Raw genomic sequence first — 26,771 nt, 5'->3', positions numbered from 1 at the left:
TCCAAAGTCTACAGTTCATTTCTAGAACACCTTTAAGAGCAGACCCGATGCTCTCATCTCAAATGGCTTCAGTTCTTACTACACTCTATTGATCAACTGAACTAGAAAACATGCTAATTATTGCTAGTAAATGCTGTGATATTTTATTTAGTGCATGAGAGACTGACTCTTTTTCCACATCAGGTCTCACTGTTCAATTCTTGTACACCTTTCCTATTTCAGTCATTCTCAATCTACCAGTTTCTTCCAGCATTTTGCCTGAGCTCTTTCAAGAAGTAAATCCTATCAATTTGTTACAGATATGGAAGCAAGGCACAAACAAGTTTCAGTAACTGTCTTGATTCCCATGGCAAGGTAACAGGACTAAGGACATATTTTCAGATACCTATGGTTTCTTATCAAACTCCTCCTGGCAACACTGCTAAGGATTTATTAATTTATACAATAATCTATGAGAAGTTACCTGCTGGTATGCCATTCCAGGCAATAAGCGCACAAAAGAACACATACATCTCATCATAATGATGCTTAACTTTCCAAATTTGTGGGTCTGCTAGCCGCTTTTTTTATCAGGAGAGACACATACATACGATACCACCTCTCCCACATGAGGTGAATGAATGCACATGCACCGTGTGTCTGATGCCTCACTGGAGAGATGGGTTTATTGGGCATTTGTATAATAGGTGTTTTCCTAAAGTACAACATAGGTGGCACTATCCCAAAGCCAACATATTTACTAATGAGCATATTCACACAGGTAAGTCAGTTTAAACACTGGAGAAACTGTTCTTATGTACACTGGTCACATGCAACCAAAGACAGTAGCCTGGAGCAGGTCATCACCAGGGGAGGTTTAGGTTGGACATGAGGAAAAGGTTCTTCCCCCAGAGGGTGGTGGAGCACTGGAACAGGCTCCCCAGGGAGGTGTCACAGCCCCAAACCTGACAGTGTTCAAGAAGAGACTGGACAACACCCTCAGACACATGGTGTGAACTGTGGGGTTGTCACATGCAGGGACAGGAGTTGGACTCGATGATCCTTGTGGGTCCCTTCCAAATCAGGACATTCTATGATTCTATGATCACCATGACCAGAACAATTCCTCCAGCCTGCAGGCCACCCCCATGAAAGAAGGTTGCAAGGTGTGTGCCACATGCATTGCTCTAAGCATTTAGGCCGAGCGCTCCCTGCTCTCAGATTCAGGACAGAAATTCAACTACTGCGTTAAACAGATTAAAAGTTAAGAAGAAAGTAACAAAACCAAGAACATAATTGCTATGATACAAATAAAAATGTGTTGTCCCATGTCTTATGCTGGAGACAGAAACAACCACAAACTGAATTAAAGTTCCTAAAATCTGCTTTCAAATACAGAATATGTAAGTGTGGGATTTCTGGTCACAAGCCTTAGACACTATTATGGAATAGGTTCTGCAGAACATCAATCTGGAGGCACAGAAAAAAGAGAAGTGGAAGCCTTACCCCTGTGGTTCTTGGACGGTCTTGTTTTCCACTTTCTGTTCACACTCTTTTATCATGGAGCTTAAAATAACCTAAGATACACAAGGAAGAGATTTACACAACATTTTTCTTACGCATTAACACTTCATAGGAAATCTACTCCGTGATGAATTTTTGACATTAGAAGAACTGTTGAAAAAGTTTCTCTGTTGTTTTTCAAGTGCATTGAAATTCCAGCTCTCAGATAATGCCTTGTCGCTAGTAACAACAAAACCATTCAAAATATTTCAAGCAGGAAAATGTTTTTGAAATAATTACAGTAGTTCAAGACTCCCTCCTGCTTCCCCAGCTTTTAAAGAGCTAAAGCAAACTCACTTGTGACACACCTCCTTATCTTCCTTTTTTCAAACAACACTTTTATTTATTAGCAATTAACTTTGACATACATTCCTCTTTCCTCTATTTTCCTTTAGAGAGTTTTCAAGTACCTTTAAAAATGTGTATCTTTACCAACATTATGCATGAAAGAAGAAGTAAAGAAGAAAAAAGTGTGATGACATCCTGAGACAACATCTTAATGGACAGGAAGTGCTAAAGCAAACTTGTATCATTTCACTGGTGTCTTCCAGGTTTTCTATGAATTAAGGCTTTTTTTCTTTACTTATGAAATTGCAGCATTAAAGGTTTCTGCAGAATATTCAACACCAAAACCACCCCCACACTGACATTTTACATTTCTCTGGCATGCCCCAAACAAACAAATGTTTCCCCATAGCAGGCTTTCAAAGAAATAAAACAACTGACTGAAGAGGTATATATCTCCCTGCCTTGCCCACAACAGGACTGTCTTAACACATTGAGACAAAAGCCTTAGAGACACTTGGGCAAAACAGCTGCAATCCAGAGTATGAAACTATAAACATATATATATGTATATATATATACATACAAACACACGTATACATGTGTGTACATATATGTATACATACATACCCACTGCTTAAATGGAAACTTTCTCCACTCAGAGCTCAGGAGAAAGCTAAGCACGTCCCTTGAGACACTACACTTAAGAATCTCAAAGCTACAAGCAATTAAAATTCGTAGTGTCTTACCAAACCTGAATATGTACAATAAAGGAAAAAAAACTAATTTCAATTGCTAAAACACAGATCACTCACTAATGGCTACTGCCAAGTGATAACTATTTAAAAGTGTATTTATATACATTTAAAAGTGTATTTCTTTCAAATCCCTGTCAGACAGCTGAAGTACAAAATATCCTTTGAAACCATTTATTACATTGATAAGATGCGGCCTGATCTGCACATCTGTGCCACTGTTCACTCTATTCCTTCAAAAGTATTACTTAAACGTTTGAAACAGTTTGGGTAGTAGATGTTACATATGTTGAATGTTTCAGAAAGCAGCATACAAACCTGTGTATGAGTCTAACAGGACTACAACTATTAATGCTAAATTTGCTATCCTTATACTATGCAAGCGCTAAAACTCAAGAGTACAGATGTAGAAAAGAAATGCATTCAGAACTCCAGTGAAAAAGAACAAGCTTGCTTTCTGTATGAAAAGAAAATTGAAATTTCTAAGCACAACAGCCCAAATTTCTGTTACTTAGCATTTCTACCTCTGCACTGGAGCACTTCTCCATTTTTGTAGATCTAACTGAATGAATCTACAAATATCAACAACATGAAGTCCTGATCAAGGAGAAGAATAATTCAGCAGGGACCCAGAGTCATTTGAATACCAGGATGGAAGTCCCATCCATTGCTCAGCTCCTTCCAGGAAGGCTGCATCATTCTTAGACAGAGTAGAGCAATTCTTCCCTCTTCTCCAAATTAATTAATCTTAAAGTTGAGGGTGAAACAGAGGACAGGTATAAATATAGTATCATACGGCAATTACACATTATAATTTTGCACATACTGCTCACACCTATTCCCTTGGGTTCTCTTTGTTTAGTCACAGGACTGGCTATGAAATAATTTAGACCTCCTTTAAGAGAGATATTTTATTAATAGAGATGTAATTCTAAATATAGAGACATTTAAGAGACATAACATATGCTTAAGTTTTATAAAAAATACTGCAGATAGACTAAATATTTTTATGAAATACTGATTATATCTATCATGCAACTCAAAATCCAATCGTTTTGAAAATAAACTGAAGGCAAGCAGAGAAGGTAAAAGAAGGGACCTGACAGAAGGGACTAAGCATCTGAAAGACAATGCAGTCATTGGTCCCAGCCACTACTGGTTTCATGAGGAGAAAGTGTTGCTTAATATACTTAATTTCTTTCTACAACAAGGTTACTCGCCCAGTTGACCAAGGGAAGCCAGTTGATGTGATCTTTTAAGATTTCAGTAAAGCTGGACAAGGTGTCCAGCACACAGCTGGATGAACACGCAATACAGTGGGTGAGCAATGGGCTGACAGGCCGGGCTCAAAGGATTCTAGTGAATGGGTTTACGTTGGGCTGGTGACCAGTCACTAACGGGTTCCGCAGGGATCCATCTTAGGGCCAGTGCTCTTCAATGTCTTCAAAAATTACTTAGATGCAGGACCTGATAGAATACTAAGTAAGTTCACTGATGACAACTGAGCCCTGGGGAACACCACTCATGACCAGCTGCCAACTGGATTTGGCTCCATTCACCACAACTCTTTGGGCCCGGCCATCCAGCCAGTTCTTTATCCATCACAGAGTTCACCCATCCAGGCCATGAGCTGCAGCTTCTCCAGGAGAATGCTGTGGGATATGGTGTCAAAGGCCTTGCGGAAGTCTAAGCACGCAACATCCACAGCCATTCCCTCATCTACTAGGTGGTTACCTTGTCATAGAACGAGATCAGGTTAGTCAGGCAGGACCTGCCTTTCATAAACCCATGTTGACTGAACTTGATCACATGGTTGTCCTGTACATGCTGCATGCTGTCACTCAAGAAGAATGACACCTGGCACCAAGGTCAGACAGGTCTGTATTTCCCCAGATCCTCCTTCTAGCCCATCTTGTAGATGGGCGTCACATCTGCCAACTTCGGGTCAACTGGGACCTCCCCAGTTTGCCAGGACTGTTGATAAATGATGGAAAGTGGCTTGGTCAGCACCTCTACCAGCTCCGTCAGAACCCTTGGGTGGATCCCATCTGGACCCGTAGACTTGTGTGTGTCTACGTGGTGTAGCAGGTCTCTAATTATTGCCTCAGACTATTGGGGCTTCACTCCGCTTCTCATCCCTGTCTTCCAGCTCAGGGGGCTGGGTACCTGAAACACAACTGGTCTTACTATAATATTAAAGACTGAGGCAAAGAAGGCATTAAGTACCTCAGCCTTTTCCTCATCCTCTGTCACTGTGTTTCCCCCCACATACAATAAAGGAGATTCTCCTTAGCTTTCCTTTTGTTGCTAATATATTTACAGAAATATTTTTTAATTGTCTTTTACAGCAGTAGCCAAATTCAGCTCTAATTGGGCTTTGGTCCTTCTAATTTTCTCCCTGCATAACTTCATGATGTCCTTGTAGTCCTCCTGACTTGCTGCCCCTTTTTCCAAAGGTCATAAACTCTCCTTTTATTCCAGAGTTCCAGTCAAAGCTCCTCTGTTCAGCCAGGCCAATCTTCTTTCCCACTGGCTCACCTTTTGGCACATGGGGAGGGCCTGCTCCTGCCCCTTTGAGATTTCCTTCTTGGAAATCCTGATCCTGTTATTGAATATGACAGACCAAAGAAAATTAAACCGAATCCAACTTTTGCCTACTGCAGCTTTCAGATATACCCCTAGACTTCCCAAAACACAATACATCTCCCAGCTCACTCTGAATACAGAGTATTATTAATACCAGATCTCCTCCAGTGCTGCCTGTGGTAAGGATATGCAATTCTGTTGCCTTTGATGCTCAGGTGACTATTGTTCCTTCTGACTCAGTCCTCTGAAGTCAGATTCTTTCCTTTTAGGACTGGAAAGTTCCTCAAATCAATTCACTTCCAGTTCTACATACTGTAAATTATAGAAAATAATATGATAATCTACAGAAAATAAAAGAATGAGACTATAGGCTAGTAGACTGAATATATAACTGGAAGAGGGGACTTTGTTACCAAGAACTTAGAACTCCTAGAAGAACATGGTTGTCTCAAGTCACTTTTGCAAACATAAGGAAGAGTAATTACTTTTCTCAAGTACAAAGTAATCCATGAAGATGTGCTATTAACCTTCAAAAACCAGAAACATGTTCCTTTGTACATTTTGATTAAATCTTTTCCTCCATCATTTGAAATGTTCATACTGTCAAGATTCTCCCAACATGCAAGTGAACTATGTATCTTGTTTTCAGCTACTGACTTAGTATCTACGTTTCAATCTCTGTTAGTGTTCATTCTCTTTAAGGATTTACAAAAGAGTACACAGACATATGGCAAAGATTTTCAGGTTTCTCAAGGGAGCTTCTCCTGCTAACTCTTCTCTTTTGATAGTTTCTGTAAGTTCTTTCTACCAAAGATGATCTTGTTAGCTCCCATGTTGTCCTCTCTGCTTATCAGAATTTGCTTTTTACAGGTCACAGAATCACATCATGGTTGAGGCTGGCAGGGACCTCAGGAGGTCCTCTGGTCCAGTCCCCTGCTCAGGCAGGGCCACCTACAGTGGGTTGCCCAGGACCACGTCCAGACACCTTTTAAACATCTCCATGGATGGAAACCCTACAGTCTCTCTGGATAACTTGTGCCAGCACTCAGTCACCCTCACAGTGAAGAAGTGTTTCCTGATGTTCAGAGGGAACCTCCTGTGTTTCAGTTTGTGCCCATTGCCCCTGGACCTGTCACTGGGCACCACTCAGAAGAGCCTGGCTCCATCCTCTTTGTACACTCTCCCTTCACGTATTTATGTACACTGATAAGATCCCTGACGAGCCTGCTCTTCTCCAGGCTGAACAGCCCCAGGTCTCTCAGCCTCTCCTCATAGGAGAGATACCTCAGCCCCTTTGTCATCTTAGTGGCCCTTTGCTGAACTCCAGTAGGTCTATGCTTCTGTACAGTGAAGCCCAGAACTGGATGCAGGACTCCAAATAAGAATTGCATCCCATGCATTTCAAGGACTATATGGGGTGTTTCAAAAACACCCTGTACTTCCCTCATCCTTGCCTATGATTTCTCTCCTGCACTCCACCAATTTTCATCTGCATTTCCTTGGACAGATTGTGGCCACTGATTTTAGTATATCCTTGTTCTGATGACAAATCAAACTGTAAAAGCATTTCCTTTTTCTTCAGTCTACAAAGGTCTGTGTTCCTACAAGCATTTCTGACAACTGAGTACTTCTCTGCAGAGGTCCTCAGCTTAAAAGTACATTTAAAAAGATTTTCACTGGTTTTTAAATCGTGTGACCTTTTCCTTATAAAAAAACCCCATCAATGCTATGTTTTGATGCCACTTATGAGTAGCTCTCCTTAACTTTTGGTTTTAAATACCATTACATTTCAACTTTTGCTGTCACCTGCATCTCACAGTCAGTTAGTTAATACAGCTGCTCACCTCATGCTCTGGCGAGAGATGTTCCATGTCAGTTCGTAAACACTTAAGTCCTGGTAAAAAGTGATTGACCATTAAATCCTCTGAAATAACTAAAACCCAGGTTGTTAAGGTATTATAAGAACTGTCTTCTGAAATGATACTTTTTTTTTTCCTGTCTTCTAACGTTATTCTCTAGAACACAGAGACAAGCTACAGCAGCAAAACCCAAGAAAACAGAACAGCATTTGTACTTGATGACTAATGAAAAAGAAAAAAACAACACATTTAATTTTATATATTTCATACATCTGTAACATTCTTTTAGTACTTTTTCTTAATTTACTGCTTATTATCATGGCTTTTGTCTTTGTAGCTTTTTCTTAAAGTATCTATCAGTTCCACTGTATTGGGTTTGGCTGAAATGGGGTTAATTTTCCCCATAGAAGCTGCTCTAGAGCTGTGCTTTGTATTGGTAGCTAGAAAGGTGTTGATAACACACCAGTGTGTTGGCTTCTGCTGAGCAGCGCTCATACAGCATTAGGGCTATCTCTCCAGCATTCCCCACTCGCCAGCAGGCTGAGGGTGGGCAAGATCTTGTGAGGGGACATGGCCAGGACAGCTGATCCAAACTGATCACAGAGATATTCCATATCATGTCTACTCAGCAATAAAAGCTAAGTGAAAAGAGAAGGACGAGGGACATTTGTTATGATGTTTGTCTGCTGGAGCAACTGCTACATGTACTGAATGAAGCCCTACTTCCTGGGAAGTGGGTGGACATCACCTGCTGATGGGAAGCAGAGAATAAATATTTTGTTTTCATTTGCTTCCATGTACGGCCTTTGCTTTTGATTTATTAAAACTCCTTTATCTTGATCCATGCGTTTTTGTTGTTGTTTGTTTTGGTTGGTTTGTTTTTTTAAGAAATTAATTTTATTCTCTACTCCCCCTGTCCTGCTGAGGAAGGGAGTGATAGACTGGCTTGGTGGGCACTTGGCATCCAGCCATGGTCAACCCACCACATCCACGTTCTGTGAAAACCTCTTCTTCATACTGAGCAGATCATGTTTTACATAATACATTCAAAGACAAACTTAGTTATCTCCCAAGTATTAATATTCTCCCCCCACCAGAGAATTAACAGCTAAACTTCCCCTAAAAAAAAGGATACAACAACAGGAAAGAGCACTGTAGGCTTCAAACAGGTGGGTAGCGATATCGAGTCTCTTCGAATCCACAGACTGCTGGTTGTTGACCAAGGCTAACTTGTGCAAGTGTGGGATAACAACTGCAGAAGTAAATACTGGTGTAAGTATTTAAAATTGCTTTCCATAGACTTGCTTAGCATTACACAGTTGCTAACAGGCAATCGCAAGCATCTGAAGCATCACACATTAGCATGGAGTAAGAACTGCAAATAATGGCTTTTGACGGACAGCCTTTGCAGATTTAACTGATAAACTCAAAATTGAGATTAAACTGTGTTAACACCACTGAAAAGAAAAAGGTACCTCAGAGTACCTTTGAAATAGTAACAGTTTACAGAAAATATCTTTCAACATTATTATTCTCCTGCTGCTAATGCTCTCTAAAATATGCTTCTATTTTATAAATACAGCTGATAAGCTAGTGACAGAGATATGCATGTCATGAGAAATCTCCACTGACTATAGAGGCAGCCTATATAATGAGCTTAGCCTGCTAAACTAGATGTCTCCAGTTGGGAGGCATGAAAGCTCCTCAAATCCTTTTTTTTACAAGGATCTTTAATACAGTCGAGCAATTTGACTTTGCTCTTCTATGTGCTTTACCTTTCAGGGTCATGAAAAAAAGCTGTTTTGTTAATCTGGGATGAGTGGATTACTTGAAATTCATATGCCAACAGCAGGTGAAGCAATGGGGGAGGGGGTAAGAGGAGGGCATTTTACTTGGCAAGTAACAACAAAAAAAAGACAACTTCAAATTTGCTCTGCAGCAAAGTGATGAGTCCCCTCCAGCTCTGAAGTCATTCATCATCATGTGCTGGCATTCTACACACACACCAATGTGAAATGAAAAGTCTTAAGTACTGGGCAATATCAAACTCTGAAAATAAAGAGTTTTCATCAAACTTTTTGTAAAGACAAACACATATCAATATAATCAGCATACTCTTAGCTTTGGGACAGAATGAGGAAGACTGTCTCTTCCCACTGGTGCAACTTACATTCATCTCTAAATCTGGGCTCAGCATTGGGTCCAACTCTTCCAAATGTTTTTATGATTTCTGTATGTAGAGAATGTTGGTCTTGATACTGAGGGTCCTCCAGGAAAGATGCCAGCTGCATTTTTACTCTTTCCAGAAGCTTAAATATTGCCAGAGAAATAAAAAGTACAGAAAAGAATGAAGATGCTAGAAACGGTTATTATCAGTTCAGAGTATGTCTAAAATCTTCTGTATTTCAGATGTTACACCTTGGGCTTTCTATTCACAGGTGTGTTGGTGGTGGTGTTGTTCTGTTTTGTTTGTTTTCTCCTCTGACAGGATATTCCAAACTCTTTGGTGTTCTACATTTTAAAGACTGTTAAGAGTGTTTTAACATGGTTGATCTTAAACTACAGACAGGTGCTTCCATACAGCTGTTTTTATCTCCTCACAATTCCTTGGTTTTAATACTCAAACTTTTTACCTGCTGTTAAAATTTCCCTCTTACTGTTAATATCTTGGGAATTTTCCCATTTAATTAGAACTGATTTTTTTTTTTTTTTTTGGTAACATATCCCAATCTGTATGCTGAAAAAAATTCTGCAGAGGACATAGATGCAAAAGTGTATTAACAACATCAAGAAAAAAAATCAGTGGAATTAAAAAGATTTCTTCAACTAAAGGCTAGCTAAATTGAAAATTCAACTATACCTAAGATGCCGTAAGTATTTAATTTGCACTCAAAGCTGTAAAAATAACACTTTCTGATACATTTTAGAAGGTGGTATCACCTCTGTACTCTAAGGCTTATTATAATTAGTGCAATAGATGCAGTAATTTTTGTGTGGTAACAAAACAGTATTCTTCCCAAACTGATTATAGGCATGCATTCCAAGCTACAAAATTGTAACTTATCCATCTTCCAAGTACTTGTGAGTCATTGCTGACTTCTTACTCACATTTCCTCAATCACATTCTTTTAGAGTATGTTGAAATTACAGGAAGAATGCAAGCTCTGCAAAAGGCTGCAAGGACTTTAAGAAGAAATTTGACTGTAGAGTTATTATACAAACCAAAACACAGTATTTCTACTGCTTATAGCAGAATCCTGGGTGTCTTTTTCAGAATTCTCATCTATTACCAAAGTTTCATCATTTAAAAAACAAGAAAGAATTACATATCTGTATTACCTTCAAGGATTATTTATTCTACGTTACTGTGATGTCTTTTAGTGCCATCTTGGACACCATGAGCTAAACCAGCAGGCATGACAAGAACTACGAGAGACTTGTGTGCTTCTAAAGTAGTGGGAAGCCAAGCAGGATATCCTAAAGCATCTAAAATTGTACAATATTGTACTTATGTGGAGGGCAATTGAAGCCCACCATGACTTTTTGGTTAGCATTTTAAAGTAAAGCCATTTTATTTGAAAATAAACTGTATTGGAGAATGTTTTAACAAAAATATTTTGAGCATGGGATTTGCCATGTTCTAGCAGAGGCCTCCCTCTCTAAATACCGGTTTTTCTTTGTTTATGTTTGGTTTAATATTTAGAAGAAAATGTTTCTATTAGTTAAAAGAGGGTTGGTTTGTTACCAAAAAAAAAAAAAAAAAAAACCAAACAACAAACCATTGCGAAACTTAAAGGATTTTTGGATGAAAAAACAAAGGAAGAAAGAATTTTTAAGCTGCGTTTTTTTTCTTCCATGTTCATTAATAAATTCCCAGGTTTCTAGATTTATTAAAAAAACAAAATAATCACCCACTTCTGCTACAAAACCAACAGCCTGACAACAGGTGTCTTACCTCTCTCTGAGTAACAGTTTCCATGATGGTCCCAAAAGCAGGAATTGTTGCAATCCTTACTGAACTACAACAGAAAAATAGAGTCTTTAAGATGTACGAAGCATTAAGAAGAAAATTAATTAAAAATAACGCAACATTTAAAAATTAGAAAATTAGTACTTTAAGTTACATTAGTTTCTAGCAATGACAAAACAAGAAAAGCAGACCAGGAAAAAGACAGACAGGATTAACTCAAGGTCTCAATCTGAAACTCACAATTCGGGATCACTGGACAAGGTAACAAGGGCCGGAGCAACCCGCTTGTCAACTAAGGCTTCACTCATGCCTCGAAGAGTCAGCTGTAAACCAGTCAACATGCAATAAAGAACGGTTTGGTAAACTGGAAGAACTGGGTTAGCTGTGACTGAGGATGGGCAGGCAGACTCTTGGGGTTTTTTCTTGGTTTAGTCACCCACACAAGACATTAAAACAATTAAGACTCTACTCATGCTGTAGCGTTTATTAGTAACAACCCGTTAGTGAAATTAGCAAAGCATCCCTCCTCGGCTCGAAAGAAATATCACATCAGAATGTCCAGTGAATAAAGTACTACTGTTGTCTATCATAAATTAGATACAGCCAAAACTATTTTTGCATTTCAGTAACACAGATGATATTTAGTTTTGCATTACAAAACATATTAATATCCAGTTTCCTTCTAGAAATGATGTGAGCAAATTTCAAAATTGGGAACATGTTTAAGTATAAAAGCCATAAAAATTAAATTACAATTTAAGTTTTCTATTTGAAGTTTATTCAGCAGTTTTAACCAGTTTAGCTGTATGTGTTGCAGTAAACCTTTTTATTTACAAATAAGCGATTTAAAAGTTACATTGGCTTAGAAGTAATTCACTTGTTGTTCAGCTATAATAAGAAACAGAACTGATGGATTTTTCTTCCCAGCTATTAAGAGGGATGCTGGGTATATAAGACAGTCAGGAAACTTACATTTCAGGGTCACTGGAGAGAGTAATGAGAGCAGGAACAACTCTCTGAGCTACCAGAGTTTCATGTACCCCCTTCACCAACAGCTGAGTGGTCGGAGCAGGGGGGTATCACAGGTGATGCACGGAAAGAGCGAGCACAGTATCATGGGAAGAAGAACGGCACAACCAAGAGAGAGAAAGAAGAAACACAAAAAGCAAAACAAAATTAGAAGCTAAGCAAATACCGCTACGCTAGTGCTTCATATACGCAAAGGCATGAAGAAAGCTGAAGTGGTCTGGCAATCGGCACAAACCTGACATATTCAACAATATGATGATATTTGCTCTATTTGCGGCTATTTTAAAACTCGAATTCTCAAAACTCTGGCAAGTAATTATGTATTCTAATTCAAATACTAATACAATGATGTATTATAAGCATATATATAATGATGTATAATTAAATACTACAGTGATGGTAATTTGAGTTTGACAGTTCAATCTAAATGCTGTTCCTAACTCAATGGAATGGTACTCATTATAGCAGGTGGCTGTTACAAGCAAAAGCAAGGTCTTTAGGTAAGCCAAATGCATGTAGTTTTCCCACACTGAGTGATACCTTTCAGACCTTTTACAATATTACATATAGCACCTTCCTAGATGCCACTAAGGTTTCCTCAAAGTCATTTGGGGCTATTTTTGATTTAACTGCCATCTAAGCAGTACACACGTCCAATTACCCTTGCTGGTCTACGCACGTAGAACACGAAAGAAACCTTGGATTATCCATTCAATGTGTTTCACCGAGTCTTTTTGCAAACTAAGGAAGAGATACATTTGTTGCAATATATGCCAAATGTTAAAAATTGAGATCACAGTGAAATTTATTACCCATAAATTATGTGGAAACTGAACTTAGATGTTCCCAGGTGATCCTTTTTTTACATTACTTATTTAGCTATACATAAGCATACATTTGCTGCATGTGTAGCAGATGCCCTTTACATGCTTTCTACATATGAAAACCTACTAATTTTCAGAAGCAACAAGTTCCAAAAATTCTTCATACTCAGCAAAAGTTTGTTTTTTTTTTTTCTGTCTGCCTTAACAAAAAAGGGAAAGCGTTTCATTTTCTGTCTCATGTGAGGAAGATTGCTGGTTGTAGGAGATAAACATAAAAAACTTATCAGTAGTTTCTGTGAGAAATTTGAAATGTCCTTGTAGTACTTAAGCAGATTCTAATTACCGACATTAAATCATGAACACAAATTCTATGCTTTTCCTTCCAGTGGTGTAATGAGAACACAAGATCCACAGGGCATGGGGAAAGCAGTAGTTGTCAGTATCACAAAGTACCACAAGCAGGCGGTATTTACACCGTCTAACCAGAAAATGTTTTACATTCTGCTATTTGTTTGAGCATTCCTGCTTTACCAACTCTGATTTTAAAACAACGTAAACTGGGAAAGATTGGAAGGAACCTGACTTTCCAGAAGCCTTCTATACAAACCAGCAATTTTTATTAAGCAATAGTTGTGTGTGCACGTACCTGTGTGCATGCATGGGTGCACACATGTACTGAACGCATTGTGGCCTTACGGATAATAATAGGAGGAGGAGGAACAGGCAGAGAATTTTTAAGCTGTGTAAGAACGTGTGCATTACTGCTGCAAAGCACCTGGAGGGGAAAAGCTGCAACTTCCTATACTTGTTATGCAGAAAGTACTAGGAATGTCAGTTCAACCACTACATTTTAACATTAACACATTTGATGATTATTTACAGCGGCAACAACTTAAAGGGCTGATGGGTTGCGCTTATGGGCTACTCTTCAAACAGCTGTTAAGGACATGGCTCACTGTTTGACTACAGTGATCTTACTCTTATATGCAGATATACCAATTTTCCCATTGATTAAAATAAGGAGTTGCTTACCATTTTCAATTTTAAACATACAGGGGCTTGAGTTTTCTTTACTAATCTTGAGAAAAGCCTAGAGCTAATGTAGTGCTTTGAAAAAAAATGCTTGGGATTTGTATAATTAGCAAACAATTTAGAATGATCTCAGCTTCATGACTCTGTGGGCTGCCACACTTCTAGTTACGGTAAAGCGTGGTAAACAACATGGTTCTGTCTTACAGAAAATAAAATATGCTTTATAATTCAAGTATTATTCTAAGGGTAAGTGTTCCTAGCTTTGAACCTTATCAGACCAACAAAGCTTATAACTCAGCTATGTGCTTCATGTTCAAACCAGCAGCAATCAGTTTGCATCGGCATTCAAATGGTAAAACTACTGACTGAAAATACAGAAGCAACAGAAACAGCTGGATGGGCAAAGCCACGTAGCAGCGTGTAAGGTCATAGAGACACAGACAACACACATTTTTATGCTGTTTTGACTCCTCTAGATCAATGTGTGACCATTTACCTATGCATACTACACCTTAAAAATGGTAGCACAAAGCTTCTGGCCCCCAAAAGGAGAGAAGGGGTAGAACGTCTCTAAATCACTTTCATGTCCTTGCAGTCCTTCACAGGCCACAAGGGTGTGGTAACGCAGTCTGGCAGGCCCAAATCTCGGCCCAAATTTCTGTGCTGCTCTACAGACCACTGCGCTGCTCAGAATCTCTATAGTTCTCACACACTCTTTACCTTAATACCTAATTTCTGGGATTTGCCATTCAGCAGCCTCTGAGATGTCAGAAATTCCTTGAACGAAGGAATCTTCAAAAAGTTAAGACCAACTATTACCACCTCTTTTATTTATATATTGCCATATATAAATATATATGCTATGGCTACCAATGAAGTGGCAATATGATACTATTTTCAAGTGATTAAAGTGTCTGCAACAAAGTTGCCTGTGCTGTAGTAAAAACTGAAGTATATTACATAACAAGCAGTCAAGTAGCATGCAGGATTGCCTATAAATAATCAAGATGTAGTTGAATCCAAAAAGCAACTGCAAGCAAGACAACAGGGTGTTATAACTGAGGCCTTTCATATGTTTGGCTAATGCTTATTAAAAAAAAAAAAAGGTTATATTAATATAAGGTTATATAATATAAACAATATTCTTATTAGAGTTAAAACGAAAACAACAATTCAAAAATATATTAAGGGTGACTAAAAATTTTAAAGGAAAGAAAAAAATACAAGGTTGGAGGTTTTCAATAGAAGTCTCAGGATATGTCTTAAAGTGTCTTAAAGTGATCTTTTAGTGCTTCGTCTGCAACGGCTTGCAGAGCTGCAGTAAAGAACACTAATGGTGACCTTAAGTGCTCTTTTTCCAGAGGCGGAATTGAGATTTGTTTTTGCAAATGGATACAGGGTGGCAGGTTCAGCTACAGGTCCACTGCAAGGTTACCCAAATGAGTCAAATGTGGAAGAAATAAGTGTGTTTTTTTTCTTTTTTTTTTAAAGGAATGCACTGTGATGGTATGATTAGAAATATGCTTTTTGTACATTTCTTCTTAATTAACACTTGATAAAACAAAGGCATGATATGGAACTAAAAGCAAACTAATTAGTTGAATGTAAGAGTCTTTATCCAGAACAAATTTATACATGTTAAGGGAAAGATGAAACTGTCACTAGGTGTCAATTAAAGTAATCGTAAACTATTTCAGTTTTTACAAAAAATACGTAATATGTTAAATGCGTGTTTTTACCACCACATTTGGGACCAACGGAAATTCCTTTGAACTACAAAGGAAGAGGATTGCATTGAAAACCACTAACTTGTGAATTAGGCTACTGATGATGTGTTGAGTAGCAAAAGCAAATGTTAAAACTCAGAGGGATGCTTGGTTATGTTTATCTACAGACCTAAGCAAACATATTTGACGACGGATTTGATTCCGGTCTGAACACAGTTTAGTAATGAAATCCGTTTTCATAAATGGAAAATGTTTTGCAGCATGCAATAATCAGAATGCAACAATTAAGGCAGTGGCAGATCAAGGAACACACACACAGTTACTACAGAAACATCTTGCAAGTGGCTAATGACAAGTTGCTTAATGACAGATGAGCCGCTGAACATACAACAGACACAGAAACAACTGCTCAACAATTCCTGCTCCATCACACAGTGCACAACTTAAGCAATTTGTAATTTTTAAGAATGTAGCAAAATAATATGAATTACTGTTTTTAAAAATACGCTCTAGTTTTAAAAAGGTGTAAAAAAGGTTGGGTAACACTTACCTCAAACATTCTAGCAGCTGTACATCGAACAAGAGCAGAAGTATGGACAACTCCATACCATAAGACAGTTAATAGCAGCTCATGATAAGCTGGATTTGCACTAAAAGAAAACAGTTGGGCAATCAAAAAAAAAAGCCACTCTCAAACCCCAAATATGTTCCCTGCCTACCAAATGTAGTCTCAAGAATCCATGGCCCAAAAAATCTAAAACTCTAACATTTTTCCTTTCTGAAGGATACATAACATTTATCTCAGTCTGAAGGACATGGAATACATTGCTGCCTAGAAAATTGCTTGCATTTTGAAGTTCATTAAAAAAAACCCAAACCTGTAAGACTATAATTTTCAATAAATTATGACACTGCACTAAATGTACATATGTCTCTAGAAAACATAATAGTATGGGAAACAAAAAATGAATTTCTGTTTTATCCTCAATGACTGATTTTTGCCTTTTTTTTTTGGTGTTCCTTTTTTACACTTCAGAAATTTTTTACCACTACATTTTTAATCTAGAGATTAAAAGTTTAAATTTTGTGAAACATCAAGGGGAAAAAAGCAAGTGTACTCTTTATTCATCCATAGCATCCCACTTATTAAAATCACAGCCAGATTAGCAGCTTTTCATTAAAAAACCTTCTGATGTATTTAAATTGAGTCAACTCCAAGGTATATTCTTTACCCCAGTTCCACAAAGGAAGCTTTCAGGCTGTCAAGAGGAGCATGGGACAGTGAAAGCATCGTCATTACATCTTCTAAGAATCCAACTAACAGCTTGCGGTCTTCTTCCTGCAGGAAGAGTGTGCAACGTTGAATGTAACACAAGTATTGCTGCAGTTGTGATGGCCTACAGTTATGAAAGAGAGACTACAAACAAGAACAAACTAGATTTAGCCTTTAAACAATCTTCTTATGAACTTGGCAAATGTCGTTTAAGAACAAGAACCTTTCCAAGGAAACGCAAGAAGAGATTTTATTACTGTGTGTCATCAAATAAGCACATACTTGTGCATAAATTACCCAACGAGTTTTACTAACGAAACTTTTGAGAAGAGGACTTAAGCACTTTCATGGCTCCTGACAGTTCGTAATTGCTCACAGTCCACTAAATATCTGTGAGATGATGAAGTATTTATTTTTTCCTGTAAACTAGGTATATGCCAGTCCATAACTGTTGGTGACTGGAGGATTGGGTAGTATTATTCATGGAGTGTTTATTTTAGTACCAGGTAACACTACAATTTAAGACTCTAACTGTGCCCAAAATAGTGATTTACCTACTTATCCGTTTCAGTAAATTTTGCAAAATCATGGTTGCAGGGGTCACAGTTAAATGGCCAAGAACTCACTTATGGAATAACATTAGTATTTTGTAAAGAAGCACATGGCAGCTGTGAATGTCTGAGAGTCAGCAGTGGTGAAGATGTCCTTTTAAAACTTACTGAATTCAGGTTTTAACACAGGTGGCTATCATCTAAATGTAGCAGACAACCTGACCAGAAAACTGCTTTTAAATGTGTTGACAGCTGTCCACTTATTTAGCTATCTTCAAAGCACAAGAGCACTGTGAGTTTTCAAACAGTTAGTTGTTTTTTTTTTTTTTTAAGAATAAATTTTACATATTATTATACGTTTAACAAAGGAACAGAAAAATACCTACCTGAATATAACATGTAAGGACCCCTGTTGCATAGATGGGAACTGTGGCTTTTGTTAGCACTCCGTTACCTGCTGTGGAATCTAATAAAACACAGCAAAGAATTTAGGTTTTATACAAAGACATAGTTGTGCATATATGCATGTAATAGATATACTATATATTTTATGTTTTCCTATATATATAAAAGGGAGACTTACGTGTGTATTATAAGTATTAGGTATATTCACCTTTTTACATGTACATGAAAAATTTATACACATAAACTTATGAGCACATGTGCTAAATTAATACTGAAGTGGTATTTGGATTTGAGATATTATTTTTACTTTATACACACACACAACCTACAAAGCCAGGGTTTCATTCAGATTAAGATTAGATATTCAACATTCCAGAAAGAAGACAAATTTGAGAACCGCTATCTGAAAATATTATTTGAATAACAGATTGGCAGGTGTTTTTCCAGTTGTGTTTAAGATCAATTTTTATTCGAGTAAAATGCTACTTACCTATGTTTTCCTCAGAAAGTCTTAAAATTTCCTGGAACTGTGGTTTTACCTATACAAAGGACAATGAACCCCATATAAGAAAGCCTGTTAGCAGTGTCAGTTAATTTAGGAAAAAAAAATAATAATAGTAAAATAAATAAAAAAAAAGGACATTTTCAATGCACAGAAAGAAAAAAAAATCTTTAACAAGCATAGAAATCTTTTACAAAAATTGCAAGTATGACCTAAAATTGTAAAAATTTCTATTAAGTATCCACACAAAGATAGCAGTATTTAGCACTCATGATATCAAAAGTTGAAATCTCTTTGCAATATGCTTAGTTGGGCTCTAGGGTTTACAGTTCACCAAGCCATATGTAGGAAAAAAAACCAAAAAAACAAAAAAAGGTTTTGTTTTATATCTTCAGTACCAATGAAGTGCTCTCTCACAAAAATATAGCTGAGATAATCAGTATCAGAACAATTTTATAGAAGCAGAGGTTCTAAAGATAACGTACAGAAGGGGCTTTCAAAGACTAGAGACTGGCTTTTCTTCTCCTCTGTGTAGCCAGCACATGATGCTGACCCTGTTCTGTAATTTTATCTTTGGGTAGTCCCTTGTGTTTTACAATTTTCCTTTAAAATATTTTTTAATTATATTCAGAAGTTATTTTATTGAGAAAAAGGATGTATTTCTTGATAAAAATGTTTAGCTATCATCTATAGAAAGTATTTCGAGTAGAGAAAGCATTAATTCTAAATTTCCAATCAACTACAGGCTGGAGTACTTATGTATGCTGCTAACAGTGAACAGCATGCTGTTCTGAAGAAAGGCAATTGTTAAATCACTGAAATTAGGATAATCTCTCCCACTTTCTGTGCCATTCACAAAGCAAATATGAAGAACACAGTTTTTTTAAAAAAAAAATAAATGCTTGCTTGTTGGGCAAGATGAGAAAGCCCTCCCAAAAAGGTCAAAAATAGAAATCAAAAGGAGGCAGACAGAGGCTGAAAAACAGTAGGTTTAAATATACATATGGAAAAGCATCAGTGTGACATGCAAATACAAATGGTCACATAAAGTACAGGTATTCAGACACACCATAAATATGGAGAATATATATTATTAAAGCACTCTTTTTGTAGAATATTTAAGGCAATATCTTACCTTAGTGTTTGTAAAAATTTTCCCAAATGTCCTACAAAGTCTCCAGAAAAACCTAGAGAACTCATGGACACAGGCAGTTGATGCTACATTGATCTTGCCAACTATTTCTATAAGCTGTGGTAGCCTAAAAATCAGGAAACAAAAGGATATTAACCACTACTCTGATCTTTTGGTTTATCTCCAGTTGTATTTGTATAGATTTACTGTTTATATTACATACAAACACGCAGCACTACTGGTTCTAATAAAATTATCTACATGTTCTGTGCAATTCCCGACCCTTGAAGAAAGCAAGGGTTTAAGTGCCAGAAAAGCCTGACCTACATTTTCAAACGTCTGTTACTACAGAGCAGCGTATTTCATGAAATATTCAGAATACAACAATCTCCACTTCAACATACAATTGACTACACTAGTGCAAAGATGCAAGAGGTAATTTTTGGAGCAAATAGTTAACTATATATTCTGCTAGATAGTTGATATTTTCTGAAAAAAATCAAAGTCAATCCAATATGAAAATTAAAATGCTTAAAAAATTAAGTATTTTCCTCTTTAATACTTCTTAAACACAATCATACTTAAAATTCTTATGTTTAATAACTGTTAAACATAATCATGCTTAAGAGCTACTAATTTTGACACATCTTAAAATTAGAAATGACAAGCTATGAATTAACTCACAGTTGATTGACTACCCATAGCAAAGTCTCCCAGCCTGTGGTACCCTCATGTTCCAGCTGATAGTCGTATAGTTGCAACAACACTGCTAGTTGTTCGCGGCTTCCAATGATGATGGCCACATCCTGAAGAGGTGACACAGGTCGGGGAAATCTAGTGACTGTAACAGCAGAGAAGAGGCAATCACAAATGAAAGAAGGTGAAAATACCTTGGAAGTGATGTAAGTACAGATAAGGAAGCTGAAACACTTGAGTGCCTTCTGTGTAAGAGTATCTGACTTCTTTCACAGGAATGAAGTAGGAGCAGAGGGAGGGAAGGAAATAGAAAGATCTTTTCCCAAAAGGGGAAAAACAGAACAAAGAAAAAAGTCATGACAAATCTTCCTATGCTGGAATCTGCCTTCAAAAAAAGCAAAATATTCTCTCTGTCAACTTGGCAACATTCAAGAAATAAAATTCACAACATGACAGAATCTCTTCACTGAGTTTCTTTCTCTGTTCTTGCTATATACGAAAATACAACATAAAGAACAGGTGGATTAGAAATAAAGGCTTGGGGACATAAATCATTACTGTATGGATGGTTTGCTATTAAAATCTAAAGTTTACACATAGACTCTGCAACTTATGTTTATGCACTAGTCTTAAAAACACACAAAACCCAAATACATGTGGACTGTGGACTACTTCCTGAAATTCTTCCTTTGCAGTTAATAGTGATTTGAGATTTGTCACTGAATTATACAGTTTATAAAAATTCCACATATCAGAAATGAATCATTTACCTTCTATTTGTGGTACTTCTCCCTGAAGTTTAGCCTTGCTTGTGAAAGGTGCATTCTGTAGCACCAGTGCAAACAGTGAAGGAATCAGTGACTGCAGAGCAGACAGATACATGTGGAGCTTATGTTCGTCCAAGCCATGCTCTCCTTCCTGAAACAAACAGGACATTTACTTAAAGCTTTTGGGCTGGATGATCTGTTGCTTAGGCATGTACTCCCTGGCAAGAGGTCAACACGTCTGTGATGAGCTTCTACACAGAGACACTAATTATATAGTAATTATCACAACCACAAGCTTACTTTGTGTCACTATCTGAATCCCCTTGTCACCCTTAAGTCACTTCTACTCAACAGATTCAAGCAGTATAGCTTTTGGCATTTAGTAGTTCATATTGATGAACACACTGATATTGTGATAGAATATTTTTCAGCACATTTTGGAAATGTGAATCCTTAGTCTCAGAGGCCAATGCAGCTAAAAACTGGAAAAACTAGTTGTCTACACTCTGAAAACAAGCATCTTGGTTAAATGTGTTAGATCATTATGAGATACGCTATTTTCCAGAACTTTTCAGATATCTACCGAATCAAGTGTGCAGGGAAACTGGCTCAAGTGCAAGCAACCTAATGAAACCATTTGATTCTACTTCCTTTTTTTCTTGTCTAATAAATATTGTACTTTATTAAAAACTACAGCATTAGGACACTTAAAATAATTTAAATACAGGGCAAATGCACTCAAAAATACACTCAGAATAACACATATTATCTGGTCACAGCCCCAAGTAAAGTGTTTTCTGAACTGCATTTTGATTATTTGGCTATAAAGCAAAACATTGTTAAAGAAAAATATGTTTGCTTTTGAGGGTTTTTGCTGTGTGGCTTTTTTTTCCCCCTCTTTCCATACTTCCAAAGGACAACTAAAAGTTACAGAGTTACAACAGTCTCCAGAAAATGTTTCTTCCATAGAACATTAAGCAGTGATTCTTTACATTTTTGTATTTTTTAAAAAAGCCTGCCTATTTAACAAAGATACAAAGAAAATTCTCCAATGTAGAAACAGCTGAACACATACCCTGAGCAATTTTTCAATTTTATTAAGCAGTGTAGGTATAAGATGGAATTGCAAATTTCCCAGTTCTGTTGTCCAGGCAGCGTAAGCAGGTAAAAATACCTGATGTGTTGCACTAACTACACGTTCTGAAGGGTCTCCTAAAGCTGAGAGCAGCAGTTCAAAGCCCTGGCAAAAGATAGTAAAGAATGTAATTATTTTCCTAAAATTTGTGCTTGAGTTTCCCAGACAAGACACGCAGACTAGAAAAAGATTACCATTTATTTTTAAAACTTTATACTAATACAAATAAAACAAGATAGTACATGGAGGGCTTTCAACAGATATTCCCATCACACCTACAAAGGTCAACAGCAGGTGGTTCAATCATCCTGCCAGTATTTCTCTACAGTCAGATTATCAAAATTAATACAAACACACTTTACCACTCTTCCTTCAAAAACTGAAAATTACAAATTCTTCATTTTCACTTCTCTGAAACATTATTAGGCAGAATACTGAACTACAAGCAGACTTTGTTGTAGCAGACAAATCTCTGTTAGCAAATGATGATAACAAATCGGCTAATAGTGTCAGGTGGGCAGTGAAGCGGTATGTTCTTGAAGGCAAATGATGAATTAACAGAGAAGCTTCTGTATAAGGCTTATACCTGAGGTTCTAAAGAGACTTTTAAGTGTATGTTTTCTTTTTCTTCTTGGTGATACAACAAAATCAATGTTCATATAAGCCATCAAAATTTTTGAAACTATCTGGAAAGATTTAATAAAAAATACATGAAATTATGCATCCCCCTATTCATGAAATAGCCATAGAAGACATTGTATACACACAGAACCCAAACTAAATTATACCTGTTGATATTTGTCTGGATCATCAATATATCCCATAATGATGCCAAGGCTTTTGATCACAGCTTCTCGTACCAGATCTGCCTTATCTTCCATTAGCATTTGCTGCAGCATGGAAAGTACTAACGAACTACGAATTTCTTTCTGTTTGTAAACAAGAAACAAGAAATTTGTTAACAAGAAATGTGAGTTTCTATCAATTTTTACAAAGAATTTGCACTTCTATTAATGCTCACAAACAAAAGCCCTTCCTCCAACCACAGATCCCTTTATGAATATTACACATTCAGCTTTCACAACAGAGGATGAATGAATATAAAGTGTCAGTAGGCTCATTAGAGAGTCTTTTGTCCTACTAAGCACAAAATTCAGATACTTTAATTCATATGGAACCAAAAAATAACTAACAGTAAAAAACTATTATAGGTCTAGACTTAAAACGGAATCTTTAATCACTGCACTGCTGAATTGGAGAAGTGGGGTTTTAATTTGGGTTATTATCCTCTTTCTCTAAAGCTTCAAATTCTATTTTGCCACTGACTTAATTTTACTGCTATTTCTGACTGGCAGCACTCTTGATGTAACATTCCACAGCATTTGAAGAATGCTATTGTTGGGTGCTGATTATTTTTTTCAGAGCTTGTTTTCTTAATTGGTTCTACCTGTCTTCATTTTTAATGAAACAAAGATGATTTTTTCAGAATATACTGTTTTAAAATACATTTTATAGCTAGACTGACCTGTATTCCTTTATAATAAGCTATCTCCTCCTTGATGTGATTGACTGAATTTCACATGTGTAATATAAAGCAGAAGACAATGTGAGTGACTATGCATAACATACACACTTTGGAATATCTACATTGATAAAGGACATTTACATTATGTAACAGATTTTCACTTTGTTTTCACTAGCAAAGTATTTAGAGTCAGTATTAATTCTTACTGGAAGGTAAGGTGCAAGAGCTCCACAAGATTCTGCTACCAGTAGCCGTCTCTCTGGGTATTTGTGGTTGATCTGGTAAAGAGAAACAAAATGGTGATTTGCTTTGCAGCAACCAGGATCCAAAATGTGGTTAGAGCGAACTGCAACGGAGGGATAAGTCTGCTCTTATTAGTTAAATGCTGAATGTGCGTGTACAAGTTGCATATGGGTACTGAGCAGCTCCAAATTCTTGCACTGAGGCATAAAGGCAGAGAAAGCCTTCTCTACTTGTCCTATAAAACAGAGCTTATACTAAGAGAAGAATCCAAGAAGCACGTATGTATATGAGGTAAAAATAAGTGCAGAAAGCAGCATATGGGCTACTGTTAAAGAATATGAGTAACTTCTGAGCTGGCATGCCATGAAATATTTTCTCTTGTGCAACCCTTCAGGAGCGCTGCTCCTCTAAGAACTACATAAGTGCCCTCTAGTGGCCTGAGCCAACCAGTGCAGCAGAGCTGCCTTGCTCTTGCTGAGCCATCGATGTCTTTGCATGCTCTTGAAGTTCAGCATAAATGCATCAGGCCTCTAAAATGTGACTGAAAACAGCTCCTATCCCCAAGAACCTCTTGATTCTGTGCCACCTCCCCTTTCCACTCAAAGGCTGTTTGAAAATCCTGCCTTACAAATCAAATATTGACACCTTGGAACTAAGTTTGCATCCTGGTGGAGTCAATGTTAATGGTCAGTATAAGGACTGTACAACGAAACACGTGATATGTTTCCATATGCTTTGTGAATAAAAATTTTAGGGTAAAATGGAAAGAGGGAAATTTGGATGGTTTGATCCTGATAGATAAAATAGGATATGCATGTGGTGTGACTATTTCTTTATCTCTTGCTAGGCATTGCATAGCCTTGGTAAGACGATCATCTTGTCATGGAAAAGACCAAGGTACTCGCTGCCTTCTTGGTCTCAGTCTTTACTGGGAAGACTTGTCTTTTGTCAAGAATTATCCGTTTAAGAAACATTTGAACAAACTGGCCATAGCCTAGTCTATTGGCCCTGATGAGGATGCACTCATGAGTGCTGAGGGAGCTGGCTGATGTTATTGCAAGACCACTCTTGAAGAAATGTTGTGGTAATGGTGGAGGTTCCTGAGGACTGGAAGCAAGCAAATGTCACTGCTATCTTCAGGAAGGGCAAGACAGAGGATCCAGTGAAATCCAGGCCAGTCTGACTCACATCAGTTCCTGGGAAGGTGTTGGAGCAATTAATCCTGGACAGCATTTCCAAACATACGAAGGACAAGAAGGTGTTTGAGAATAGTCAGCATGTATTTATATAGGAAGAATGAGGCATGACCAACCTGATAGCTTTCTGATATGACCGGCTCAGTGAACAAGGGGAGAACAGTTAATATTGTTTATCTAGACTCAGCAAGATTTCGACACTGTTTCCCATAACATCCTCATTCACAAACTGGTGAAATCTGGACTAGGTAAGGACAGTGAAGTGGATGTAAAACCAGCTGAAGCAATCACAGGTTCAAGGAGTTGCAGCTGGGGGCTGGTCCCCCGTGGTGCACTCCAAGGGTTGATTCTGGGCCAACAACCAAGATGTATAACATCTTCATTAATGACCTGGATGACAAGACAGAATGCATCCCGACAGGTATGACACAAAGCTGGAAGGAGTGGTTGATATTCCCAGATGGGTGTACTGCCACTTAGAGGCACCTCAACAGGCTGGAGAAAAGGGAAGAGAGCACCTTTATGAAGTTCAAGTAATGGACACGCAAAGTCCTGAACCTGGGCAGAAGTAATTCCCATGCACCAGGACAGACAGAGCGGCTGGAAAGCCGCTTAGCAGAGAAGGACCTGGAGGTCCTGACAGATACCAAGCAGAGCTAGCAACGTGCTCCTTGCAGCAAGGAAGACCAATGGTATCCTGGGCAGCACTAGGATAAGCACCACCAGCTGACAAGGAATGTGATTATTCCTCTCTGCTCAGCACTAATAAGACCACATCTGGAGTGCTGCACAGAGTTCTGGGCTTCCCACCTATGGAGATGACATATTGGAGAAAGTCCAGCACAGAGATGTAAAGATGATTAAGAGAGAGGTGTATCTGACGTGGGGGGAGGCTGAGAGAGCTAGGATTGCTTGGTCTTAAGAATAGGGAGCTCAGGAGGGATCTTATAAATATGTATAAATATCTGTATCTACCTGTAGAGAGGTAAAGAACACAGAGGTGCCCAATGAAAGGACAAGAAGAAATGGACACAAATTGAAATACAAGAAATTCTGTTTTACTGGGAGGGTGACCAAACCTTGGAACACATTGCCCAGAGAAGTTATGGAGCCTCCAGTCTCAGACATACTCAAAACCAGGCTGGACTTGGTCTTGAGCAACCTGCTTTAGCTGATTCTGCTTTAAGCAGAGGGCTTGGACGACAATATGTTCAAAGGTCCCTTTCAACTCCAGACATTCTGTGATTCTCTCAATTCTACTGGTTTAGGAGAAACTACAGATGAAGACATGTATTCATCAAAAAGGCACCTGTAATGTTTTTTTGAAGTATAGAGATTTCATAGATGAGAAACATTATGGGCATACAACAGGCTGCTTTAATACCTATAGTATCTTTTGACTTATCTGCTGTCTTTCCAAATGTAAATTCCCTACTGGTAATAGGGAGGGACTCTGTCTTCTGGAGCTCTGTCTACCAGAGGGAAACAGCAAAGACTAGTTTGAACTGGTTTTAGGTGGACTGGCAAGGCAATATAAATATCACCCCTGATATTGCCAAGACACATTGGAAGAAGACAGGCTCAAATTTCCACAAGGTTTATGTTCAGGGAAGATTATTAGCCCTTGCAAGCTGAAACATAACTGTAAAATGTTTATAACCATTTCTTTTCCTTTTGTCTTTATTAAGCAGAGGGACGATTTTGGAAGCCAGTTAACTGGTCACTACTTCTGAGGGA

General features: G+C 37.7%; 1 protein-coding gene across 7 annotated transcripts in view; it reads right to left on the bottom strand.

The window, feature by feature from the left end:
* The window catches only part of RELCH (RAB11 binding and LisH domain, coiled-coil and HEAT repeat containing), an 81,556-nt gene that overhangs the window by 5,877 nt on the left and 48,908 nt on the right, over positions 1-26,771 (bottom strand). Inside the window, exons 13-28 of one of the 7 annotated variants that reach the window (XM_080339682.1) lie at positions 23,802-23,873; positions 22,859-22,999; positions 22,011-22,175; positions 20,939-21,086; positions 20,157-20,313; positions 19,476-19,599; positions 18,329-18,377; positions 17,820-17,899; positions 16,842-16,948; positions 16,160-16,259; positions 11,970-12,052; positions 10,983-11,046; positions 9,198-9,336; positions 8,163-8,279; positions 7,013-7,101; positions 1,486-1,556 (exon numbers count right to left, since the gene is read on the bottom strand). In XM_080339682.1, coding sequence (XP_080195808.1) covers positions 1,486-1,556; positions 7,013-7,101; positions 8,163-8,279; positions 9,198-9,336; positions 10,983-11,046; positions 11,970-12,052; positions 16,160-16,259; positions 16,842-16,948; positions 17,820-17,899; positions 18,329-18,377; positions 19,476-19,599; positions 20,157-20,313; positions 20,939-21,086; positions 22,011-22,175; positions 22,859-22,999; positions 23,802-23,873 — 1,706 coding nt within the window. Of the gene's footprint in view, positions 1-1,485; positions 1,557-5,356; positions 5,481-7,012; positions 7,102-8,162; positions 8,280-9,197; positions 9,337-10,982; positions 11,047-11,237; positions 11,321-11,969; positions 12,053-16,159; positions 16,260-16,841; positions 16,949-17,819; positions 17,900-18,328; positions 18,378-19,475; positions 19,600-20,156; positions 20,314-20,938; positions 21,087-22,010; positions 22,176-22,858; positions 23,000-23,801; positions 23,874-26,771 lie in introns of those variants that run through there. The other 6 variants (XM_080339683.1, XM_080339684.1, XM_080339686.1 and 3 more) reach the window with 6 other exon arrangements.

Source organism: Nesoenas mayeri, assembly GCF_963082525.1.
Source record: "Nesoenas mayeri genome assembly, chromosome: 2".
NCBI classification, from domain to species: domain Eukaryota; kingdom Metazoa; phylum Chordata; class Aves; order Columbiformes; family Columbidae; genus Nesoenas; species Nesoenas mayeri.
This window is presented reverse-complemented; position numbering and strand designations above follow the sequence as displayed.